The sequence below is a fragment of the Coptis chinensis genome, chromosome 7 (genome assembly GCF_015680905.1).
Source record: "Coptis chinensis isolate HL-2020 chromosome 7, ASM1568090v1, whole genome shotgun sequence".
Classification (NCBI taxonomy): Eukaryota; Viridiplantae; Streptophyta; class Magnoliopsida; order Ranunculales; family Ranunculaceae; genus Coptis; species Coptis chinensis.
In genome coordinates, this window is record NC_141462.1 from 16,083,225 (window position 1) to 16,095,234 (window position 12,010).

The window sequence follows — 12,010 nt, forward strand, 5'->3', positions numbered from 1 at the left end:
CCTTTGAACAAGAATTCGCCATATCACATAATACTAAGTTAAGACTATGACATCCACATGGAGAGTAAAATGCTCTAGGATTTATATCTAACAATCTTTTTTGGACGCCTTGATTTTTACCTTTCATATTTGATCCATTATCATACCCTTTACCTCTTATGTCGTTAAAATCTAATTTATATTCTTCTAAAACACGTAATAGCTCATTAAAAAGTCATTTACCCGACGTGTCTTCTACTATTATAAAGTCTAGAAAATACTCTTCGATTCTTATGAGACTTGAGGAAACATCTACACAACGTAATATGACAGTCATTTGTTCTTGGTGACTAATATCAGGAGTGCAATCAAGTATAACAGAATAATATTTTGCTTCCTTAATTTTCAGAATAATTTTATTTTTTATTTCAGATGCCAACAATTGTATCAATTCATTTTGTATATTGTGACTAAGATAATGAACCTTTAATTTATCATATTTGATTCGCCGGAGATGTTCTTGCATAATTGGGTCAAACTCTGCAATCATTTCAATTAAGCTAAAAAATAGACCATTATTAGCTTCATAAATTTTCTCATTCTTTCCACGAAATGCCATATTGTTTTAGAAATTGTCTTAACAACAACAATAATTCTTAATAGTACATTACTCCAATGCTCTTTTTCCCTATCAATTTGCTCTTGGATATGTTTATCAATTGTTGTTTTGTTGTTTAATCTTTCGCTTAACTCATCCCAAAGTGTCAAATTATCAATGTGACCAGTAGAAAGTTCATGTTTTTTAAGTTTGGTTCCAATATTTTGCCAATCATCAGTCCCTTCACCATTTAATTGAAATTGGGTGCAACTTGAGTTAAATAACTTGTAACAGAAACAAAAGACCTTATTGCAATATTTTGAATAAACTAACCAATTTCTATCAAACTTCTCTCCATTTGGTGCTACTTGGGTATAAAATTTAGCTGAAAATTTTCTTTTTGTCTTCATATCAATAGGAAATTCTATGTCACTAACTCTAATTGGACCCTTCTTAACTAACAAATCTCTTAGTTTTGTATCAATTTTACCCCATTGTCTAGGGTCATAAATATCTTGAACTAAAGAGTTGGATTGTTCATTGAGGTTCTCATCAATACTAGCAAGCAAATCTTCTGTTGAGTTATCATTTCTTTCATTTGTTTGATTTTCTTCAATGTTATCTTGAACATAAACACTAGGAGCAAAATTTACATTAGGATCAGTATCAATGTGTTCTATATTTTCATTATTATCCACTTCTATTGGTTGGTCAGGTTGTTCATTTACTACATTATCACTTGAACTAACCGATTCACTTTGTTTATAGTTTTTTTATAAATTTAAAAATAGCTCCTCTTTGAGATTCAATCGCCTCATCTACTTTTCTCTTTTCTTGACGTTTTTATTACCGGATTTATACTTTCGGTTCATGTCAAAACAGTAAAATAATATGCAAGCAAAGAAGCAATAAGCAATAAGTCCTCACATAGTCACATAACATACCAAAAAATAAAATAAAATGGAAACAATCACCGTGAGACGAAGCTTAATTGATAGGCGAAGTCGCGTTTGAAGTATAGGGTAAAAAAGTAGACAATCCACGGGACCACGACAATCACTTTGGCTAAGCAAGTAAGCAACTAGTCCAATTATACCTGTTAAAACCACTATCCACTATCCAAAAAAGAAAAGAATGAGTTTGAGTGGAATTAAATTAGAATTTAGAATATAACAATTTAACAATTAAAGTAAAAAAAGATACCAACCTTTTCTTTTCTTTTATCTTTCTTGAAAATGGAGAGAAGAAGAAGAATATAGAGAGTCAGAAAGAATGAGGGATTATAAAACCAAAGAAAGCAAAAAGAAGATGATAGAGGTAAGAGTGTATTATTAGTTTTATAAAGAGATGAAGAAGAACGTTGATTAGTTATGGAGGCGTGCATTATTTTGCTTGAGAATTGAAGGCGTGGGAAATGGTGGAGAAGCTGAAGGCGAGAGAAACGAAGGGTCTGTTCTCTGTATACCGTTTTTTTTTTCTTTTCCAATGTAAAAACGTTTTTTTTTTCTCTTACCGATAGTGGACTGGATAGTGAACTGGACTGGAATATATTGGGGGCCCCTTAAGCTGCGGGGCCCTAAGTCGTTGCTTATTTTGCTACATGGATGAGCCGGCCCTGCTTAGAATTAAGCCTAGATTTATTGGTTTCATATATTTCGGTACTCGTTAGTTACTTGTGGTTTGAAGCGCATGAGAGTTTTGTTTTTTTTCTGTAACTGCAATTTATTTATCTTATATTTCTAAATGTCCATACAGCAGTTATATCATTAAGGGCAATAAACTAGACACAGTGATAATTCCTCCCGAATAGGAATAGGATTTGTCCACCAAATATCATCTGCTGTATGATCTGAACCAATTTTCGCAAACTTGCCAGCCACAAAATTGTTCTCTCTATAGCTCCAGTTAAATTTAAAACTTGTGTTTGTTGCTAGTAATTTCTTAATATATGTGATTACTGATTGAACATCCCAAGGAATGATTGAGAATTCCTCACAATGCAATTGTACATATATTGTGAGTCCGTTTCAAAAATCACATTCGACATATTTAACTTGTGAGCTAAGTATAAATTGGTTCTCAATGCAGTTGTTTCAGCTAGTAGGGCTGATCCTCTACAAATTGGTGTAGTGAAACCAAGTAGAAAAGCACTATCAGTATTCCTTAGGACACCGCCTGCACCCGAAGGTCATGGATTACCATATGACGATCCATCCACATTAAATTTTAGAAACAGAGGAGGGAGTGATTGCTAAGATATAGCAATAGTTGATATGGCAGGTGCATATGTGGTGGCAGTTGAATCAGTTCAAGTGGATTGGGCGGTCCCGACGTGGGTTGGAAACAATATTTGTTTCTCTCTAACCAGATTAACCACAGAATCGAAGTGAAAAGATTTTGTAGGTACTCCGCCTCATTTGTGTGGCTTACACATTGGTATATATCGAACAACCAAGACTTAAATTGATCTCTTTGAGCTGAATTGATGGCTTGTGATAAATTTGCTCCATACCAAATTGCTCGAGTAAAAGGACAATTGGCAAATAAATGGAATAGTGATTCATCATGTTGATCACAAAGATAGCACATAGAATTAACAAAAAAAGTTTTCGTTGCCAAAAAATCAGGAGTGGGAATAACACTTTGAGTACCTTGCCAAATGAAGAAACAGAGCTTATAAGGTACCTTCATGGACCAAATTCTCTTATAGAAAGAAGCATGATGAGCATCGTCAATTGGAAGAGACTTCATGACAATGGCATATGCGCTCTTGACAATGTATACTCCATGCTTATCAGGTGCCCAGAAAAGCGTATCTTCATGTGGTTGAAATCTGAGTGAGAGAGATAGGATTCTACGAGTATAGTTTTCAGGCCAGTGATTTACAATAAGCTTGTGGTTCCAACAACGACAAGCTGGATTAATAAAATCAACTACTCGATCAAGATTGATCCAGGTGGTTGAGATAATAGAGGTATCAGGTACCCATGAATCAGCCCATGCTCATATTTTCAGTCCATCCCAATCTGCCAGTGAATGTCGTGAGCAAACAAATGTCGCAGTTTATATATGGATTTCCACACAAGTGAGGCACTTTTAGGACAGCGAGCTCTGAGAAAATTTGTATTTGAAAAATATTTGGCTTGCATGTATGTGGCCCACGCACATAGAGTTAGGCTGTAGAAGAGACCATGCTTGTTTCCCTAAGAGAACAACATTTTGAACTTCAAGATCCTTAATGCCCAAACCACCTTGGGTAACATACTTGCATGCCAAATTCCATGAAAAATAGTGCATTTTGCGATGATCTCTATCATGATTCCAAAAGAAACATTTTCTATACCTATCCAATTCTTCAATAATATACACTAGTAGACGAATACAAGACATCACATGAGTCGGTAAAGCAGATAAAACCGAGTTGATTAATGTAATTCTACCTCCCTTTGATAGAAGTGGGGATTTCCACCTAGCAAGTTGAGATTGAAAACGTTGGACTAAAGGAGCAAAGTCATCCATAGATGCTCTTCCCAGAATGGATGGCACTCCCAAATAATGTGGGAACTTTGTAGTACAAGGCACCTTATGCAGACCATGTAGCTGTAGCATCAGAGTTCGTGGCATGGCTTTGTAATGTATGAGCTGATTTTGATATATTAATCTTCTGGCCAGAGATATTGCAATATGATTGAATGGTTGTATCAATCTCATGTGCCTCTTGAAGGTTAGCTTTTGCAAAAATTAATAGATCATTTGCATACATTAAGTGGCTTAATGGATCACAATTTGCCGTGAATTTAAGTCCTCTCACCTTTTTTATGGTCATCAGCTGATGTAACTTCAACGATAGAACTTCAGCGCAAAGAATAAAAAGATAGGGCGATAAAGGGTCACCCTATCGAATGCCACAAGTGGGTGTGAAGAGACTCGAAGGTGTACCATTAATCAGGACCGCACAAGAAGGAGTGCTAATACATAACATAATCCGTTGTACCCATTGAGCATGAAAGCCAAATCTTACTAAAACTTCTTTGATGAAATTCCGTTCCAATCGATCATAGGATTTTTGCATGTCAAATTTTATAGCATAATAATGATGCTTTCTATTAGACTTAGCTCTAATATGATGGAAAGTCTCATGGGCAAGCAGGACGTTGATATATATTAATCTTCCCAGTAGAAATGCACTTTGATTTGGACTAATAAGAGCTTGCAATATAGGTCGCATTCTGCTCACCATAATCTTAGAAATAACTTTGTAGGTGACATTTGTAAGACTGATGGGTCTAAAATGTCCTGCTTCAGTTGGATTGCCAATATTTGAGATCAAGATAATATGTCTGATTGATCTCCTTTGTAAATGATATGTACAAAAAGAATTCTTTCACCATATAAATTGCCTTTGGGCTAGCTTCCTTCCATAATTTTTTTTATAAAAAATAGATTGGAACCCATCCGGACCCAGTGATTTGAAGGAACCAATACTTTTCACTGCATCCCATATCTCGCCATCAGTCATTGGGGCTAGGAGACTATCATCCTCAGTAGGAGTGACCTTAGAAGGAATTAAATCTAGAATGTTAGCATCCATTGTTGGTTGCGAAGTAGACAACAAGTTTTGGAAATAATGTACCATGTGAGCTTTGATAAAATCTTGAGATTGTAGTAAACTTCCATCAGAATCGAAGATTCTACTAATATATGTTCGGTGTCTCCTTATCGCGACAGTTGCATGAAAGTACTTGGTATTCAACTCATTATAGAGTAATTTGTCTACTCTTGCTTTTTGAGCCCAGTGTACATGAATTCTCTTTGATAGGACATTATATCTTGTGAGTAAAATGTCTTGTTGAAGAAAATAGTCAGCCATTTAAGTAGTACATGAATTTGTACTCTGAGCTCTGACATTTGATGGTGGATATTACCAAAATGCTTGGAATTCCATGTCTATAAAATTTTCCTACAGTTGGCCAAAGTTTTGCATAGTGTATAAGAAGGAGATCCATGAAAATTTGATTGTAGTGCCTTTTTTACTATATTAGTGCAGGTAGGATCGGAAAGCCACATGATTTCGAATCGAAAAGGTTTGCAAAAAAATTTGAGGTTGTGGAGCACAATCTAATAGTAGTACCTTATGATCCGAATCCAATGTAGGTAAGTGAGTAACATGTGCATTTGGAAATAAGCTTCGCCATGGAGAATTACACAGACCTCGATCGAGTCGTTTGAGTACTCTTTTGCATCCTTGTTGGTTGTTACACCATGTAAAAGTTGCTCCTCTACATCCCAGGTCCATCAGAGCACATTTATGAATCATATCATTGAAATACTTTATATGAGACATTAATTGGAGCCGGAGGTCCTCCTCTCTTTTCCTCTTGACTGGACACATCATTGAAATCACCAATACATAGCCAAGGAACGTCATTTGCTAGAATAAGATTTTGCAGGAAGTTCCACTGACTTCGACGGGGTTGGGGATGTGGGTTACTATATCAAGACAGATACCAAAAGTTGTCATTCATGTCATTAACAGTAGCATGTATGATCCAACTGTTGGACCATACAATTTGTACATCAAGGTCATGTTGCCATAAACACCATAATCCCCCAGATAACCCTCTTGATCCTATTACAAAAGACTTATAGGAGCTAGCAAAAGTAAGCAAAATACTAGACGACTTATGTACATCAGACTTAGTTTCACATAGAAATATAATGTTTGGCCTCTCCACTATGATATGATATTTTAAACACTGTATTGTCGAGTCGAGACTGACTCCTCGACAATTCCAAGCTAATATCCTCATTGATCAACTGGGGGTTGTTTACGGACAGCGCCCCTCGCCTTCTTATACATAGTACGTGCTCCATCTTTCTGAACCTATGAAGACCCTGCCACAGTTTTCTAAGCTTTTTGTCTAACTTGAACTAGTGTCTTCCCATACTCCTCATGATCAAGGAAATCTTCCACATTTTTAGCATCTTGTATTTGGTTTAGCTTGCCATGGTAATCTTCACATGTTATTACTTTTCCAATTTCCAACTGTTTGTGTATCTAACAATCTTGTGCACTCTGTTTTTCTACATGTGAAGGAATAGAAGCTGAAAATGCTTCGACAGACCCAGGAGGTGGGATCAGAAATTCTAAAGATGAGAGTTGCTCTTTGTTTTCACCCATGATCAAGTCCAAATAAGAGCTTGAATATTCCAAAGGACTCGAGAGAATTTGTTGAGGGAATAGATCTAGAAGTGCTGATGTCAGTGGTGATGGAAGTGGTGCAGATATAGTTGATTCATACTCGGTGAGTGCCCAATTGACATGAACTTCACTTGGGTCAGGTGATGAAAGATCCACAATTGTAGGGTGTCTGAAGTTCTCATTTCTATATACATGTTGAACAGATGGTGGTGCGAGAAAGTGAGTTTCAACACGGGGGGCATGGAATAATATTTGGGCGTGCAACATTTAATTCAGCATTAGTCCAGTGCATGTTGGTGTGGTGAGATGAGCTACTAAACTGTTCTGGTTGAGCAACAAATTCATCATCAATATTGAACCGGTCAGCCTTCCTAAGTACCAGAGAGCGAGGGATAACCCTACTACGAGGATTATATAGCTCAACATTATCTTCAGACTTGCTAGATAATGCTAAAGTTTGCATTACATAAGCTCCAACAGCATAATTTGCGATGATATGTCCCAAAAATCTACACCTGAAGCAAAACATCGGCAGGAATTCATATGCAAACTGTATCCACTGGGTTTGATTGCCCTTGAAAGGGACTGGCATAAGAAAACTAGGTGGCTTGCATCTAACACGGCCTTGGTGCGCACAAAAGCAGGTTCGTTACCTTGTTGTTTATAAAGTTCAATTAACTTGATCTGTGTTGGTGTTAAAAGCTCATAATCAAAGTTATCATCCTTCACAATATGAGAGTCCATAAATATAGATGGATAGTTCAACAAGTTAATCCAAACAGAAAATTGTAAGAAAGCTTCTTCTCCAATATCATTGAATTCCTCTCAGGATACAATCTGGAAAATATGATTTGACACTATCCAAGGTTGCTCCCTGAGTAGAGATTCCATATGGTCATGAGAGGATAACCATATTTGATATAAATTAGGCTCGAGTGTCTCCATATGCAGAATTGCATTAGCATTCCATAACATTTCCAGTGCCGACTTTATAGTCTTGTAATTAAGTTTTCCATCAAGGACTCGGCCAACCACGCTAAGGCAATTATACTCCTTAACTTTGTTTTTCATGCGATCATTGAAAGTGGCCGTTGAAATTGCCTGGATAGGTAACCTCATTTTACTAGCAAAAGTTGTTGAGAGATTGTTGATCGGATCAGGATTTGAGTCGGTAATGTGGGATTTGTCTTTACCATCGCAACCCATCTTGAAGATATAGTAAATAGAAGAGCGGAAAGAGAAATGTATTAGACTATGAGGGCGTGCGCCCCATGTTTGCTCTTGGTTTGAGGGCGTGTGCCTCTATACGTAATTGACATATGTAAAGTCCCACATTTCTATAAGTGTGGACTATAAGTCAAATTCATCCGTATCTAGTAGTTTCTATTCTCATATTTTGAGTAACTTCACACCCAAGGTAGGTTAGTATAAATATGTAACTCTGGGTAGAGAGCAATAACTCTAACCCCTAATCAATCTCTAACCAACTCAATCTCTGTTAATTAATCAATCTCTATTCTTCTTCTTGGTATCTCTCTATCTCTCAATGTCATAACTCTCCTAACATCACCACTAACATGGAATTTAACAAAATGACAACTGTAGAGATGATTCTCAAGAAGCCACAGTGATGAGAATATATAGTGCCCATTTCCTCCATAAGCTTCCGCATGTTTCACCTTAATCATTTCAATAAGTGTTGTTGTTAACAATGCCCAATTACCATTCTTGAATCCTGCAGATGGATCACCACAAAGATCTTGCACAAAATTTGGTTAATCCCCTCCAGTTCAGAGTCCAAACATGATACTACTTTACGCAATCGATGATAACAACAAAAAACAAAGTAAAAAGACAAAACAAAATGATTAGCTAGATCTTACTCCAGTCTTAAAATAATTTCAAATATAATTAGCGCGTGAGAGTTATACCACAAAATGTACAAGATAATTTCAAACTAAAAGTGATTTGCAATTTATAAATCTCACTCAACAGTCAAGCTAACTTTAAAAAGTATTTACAACCTTCCATTATATCTTTACTACCTTAAAAATCCCACTCCCAGCTACAGTTTAGCAATAGTGAATTTATAATAAAAAAAGTGCGACTGTTGGTCACTTTTTCATGACTATTTTGCCCCTATAGTTTTGTTATAATTACAAATTTAGCCCAACACAAGGCGTTGCACTTGCACCATTTTTAGTAATATGTAAAAATATTCCTAAACTAATTAGTAACGTCCAGTTTTGCATTGTATCTAAAGTATTAGTTTCCTTTACCAAAAAAATGTGCAAGTCAACAAATTGAAACTAGATTGCTTTATTGTACATCCAACCTCTTCTTATTTCATTCTGAATTTTATCATTTTATTTAGTATATCTTTTGTTCAATTGTGTGATGAGAATGTTTTCCTTATTTTTGAGTATATTGAGTGGAGATGTGCTTCAATTCTGGTCCTAAAAAAAGTTTTCAAAATTGAAAATTAGCGTAAGAATAAAATAGAAACAATATTTGGTGTTTCCAAAGGCATAACAAAGGAAGACATAGATATGTGGATTTTATGGACAAAGCTAATGAACTACTTGTAGTGGGAAAATATCGTGCCTAAAGGCATTATATCTAATATTTCAAAACTTGAAACATTGACATAAAGGTCAATGTTTTGGTATATTTCGGAGTTATGTTTAAACATTTACAGGGATTGAGCGGGAAAGAGGAGGAAGACAAGGGACACGTGTCAAAGATTGATAGGGTCTAAGCCAAATCAGGACACTATATAAAGACCGGAAGAGCATCAAAATAGGATTCATTCATGATCAGGAAAAATCATTACAAAGAGGAGAGAGAAAGAGAGAGAGAGAAACAAAGAGAGATTGTAAACTGTTATCGAAAATCAATAAACATAGATTCAACTCATCTTCTTCCTTACTTCTGTTTCAGGCATTTATTCTAATTGTGTGATCTTAGAGCATAAGAGAGAAAAGGTTCTTAGATATCACATTGGCGCCATCTGTGCATCGAGAACAAGAAAAATTAAGGTTTTCTTCTTCTTCGATATAGAATCCATAGTTTTGTTCTTTGTTTGAAGAACAGAAGAGTGAAGAAAGGTGAGTGATATAATGAGCTTTGAATCATAATAACTCCAAGGAAGAAAACAAACAGCAAACGAGTGGATAACGATAATCAGTCGCAAACAAGAAATACAAGGGCTTCTAGGAGTCGGCGATATCAGGAGGAGAACATGGAAGGTAGTACTTCAATTCAGGCAATTCTAAAAAGGTTGGAGGAAGTGGAAAAACTAAATGCAATATTACTAAAGGAGAACCAAGAGATGAAGAAGGGGAGTCCGAGTGTGGTTGTTAAGGATGTCCAGGGAGAAGAGGAAGAGGAATGTAGTTCTAAATCAGGTAGTCATTTTGTGGAAAGAGCATCAGAAAAACATGAAAGAACTACAGAAGCTTCGCCGATACTGGAAATGTTGATACCACAATCCATCACTAAATAGATGATGCAAAACCAGCTTCTGGAAAAGACTTCTGCTTCGATAAGGAAACTAGCGGACGATGTTAGTAGAAATCTGATACATCAGAATGTTGAGATGATGCCCATTCCACCAAAGTTCAAACTTCCTAAGTTCACCCAATATGATGGCACATCAGATCCGATGGACCATCTATTCGGATACCGGCATCAATTTTTGATATACAAAGGTACAGCTTATCTGGATTCATTATTATGTAAATCTTTTTCTGCGAGCATGAAGGGGAAAGCGTTGAAGTGGTTCTGTTTTCTACCGGAATGGTCGATATCATGTTATCGAGAGATTGAAGAGAAGTTTTTGTCAAACTATGGTCATCAGCGAGTAAAACCGAAGCAGGTGTCAGTCTTGTTCCAGCTTAAGCAAGGAAAGAAGGAATCTTTAAAAACTTTCTTATCTCGGTTCAAGGCAAAGGCACAGCTAGTGGAACATTTAGATCAATCAGAAATGACAGCAGTAATGGTGTTCCAGACAGGGCTTATTCCAGGTTCTGACATGCACAAGTATATGCTTAGGAAAGAGATCAAAACTCTAAGAGAGTTGTATGATAAGACTGAAAAAGATGTGCAAGTTGAGGAGGGAACTATGGCAGCATCGAATCAGTCAGTATTACAGGTATCGGAATCAAGTAAGTCAGCTAAATAGGATAGCTACAATAAGTCTGATAAGAGGAAGACAGTAGATTCTTATGCAAAGGTGGAAAACTAACCATCGCAGAAAAAGAGGTTTGAAAGGTCGCTGAAAGAAGAGTTAGACCCGAGCAATTATATTGCCATTAATACAACAGTGGATGATATCTTAAGGAGGGTGGGGAAAGAACCTTACTTCCAGCATCCGGTTCACAAGCCTAGGGAAATAGCAGATAAACCTTTTTGTAATTTCCATAAGGTCAAAAATCATGAAACCAATAAATGTTTACAGTTGCTCAGAGAGGCGGACAGATTAATGCGAGATGGGAAGCTTCGTGAATTCAGGCGATGCTTCGGCGGAAATGCAAATATGGTGAATGATAAGCCTTTGGGAGTGATCAACATGATTTACAAAGGAGTTATCCCATAGAAGAAGATTATAAGGGATAAGATCAGAAAAATATCAACAGTGAAGGAAGTGCTAGAGGTGAACATAGAGCCGATACCAGTGAACCCATCATTAGTAGCGGCGAGCATACCTGGAGCTATTATGTTTGTTCCTGATGATTTGTCAAAGGTGATGTTATCTCATGATAATGCATTTCTAATTACGTTAAGAATATTTGGCTATGATGTGCAGAAAATATTGGTGGATTGCGGAAGTTCGGTCAATATTCTATTTTGGAAAGCATATATAGGTATCGGATTTGATGAGTCGCATTTGAAGGAGCCGCAGTTCAATTTGTATGGCTTCAATGGAACTTCAACTAAACCAGCTGGAGAAATAAAATTGCCAGTAAGGTCAGGTCCACAAACAATAATGACTAAGTTCATAGTCATCAAGCATCATTCGGATCATAATGCTATATTAGGAAGAAAATGGATACATGCTATGAGAGCAGTTCTCAGTACTTTTTATCAGGTTATCAGATTTCCGACTGCTTATGGACCACATGAGATACTAGGTGATTAGTCAGAATCTGAGAAATGCAATTTCGTCACAGTGAAGGGGATGATGAAAGAGAAGAAAATAGATACTGGGGGCATCTTGGAAGACACCAAAT

The 12,010-nt window shown here is 36.5% G+C and overlaps 1 protein-coding gene across 1 annotated transcript; it reads left to right on the top strand.

The window, feature by feature from the left end:
* Window positions 1–10,284: 10,284 nt before the first annotated feature.
* Window positions 10,285–11,919, top strand: LOC147486234 (uncharacterized). Its single transcript, XM_086573684.1, has 3 exons — window positions 10,285–10,932; window positions 11,239–11,319; window positions 11,377–11,919. Exons 1-3 carry the CDS (start codon window positions 10,285–10,287, stop codon window positions 11,917–11,919), a joined length of 1,272 nt encoding a protein of 423 aa, XP_086429810.1.
* The last annotated feature ends 91 nt before the right edge of the window (window positions 11,920–12,010 follow it).

Excerpts from the sequence above, each read along its gene's own strand:
- LOC147486234 (XM_086573684.1), top strand. The coding sequence starts at position 10,285 with ATGATGCAAAACCAGCTTCTGGAAAAGACTTCTGCTTCGATAAGGAAA. Across the intron at positions 10,933-11,238 it reads CGAATCAGTCAGTATTACAG|TTGCTCAGAGAGGCGGACAG; the intron begins GTATCGGAATCA and ends AAATGTTTACAG. Across the intron at positions 11,320-11,376 it reads TCGGCGGAAATGCAAATATG|AAGAAGATTATAAGGGATAA; the intron begins GTGAATGATAAG and ends GTTATCCCATAG.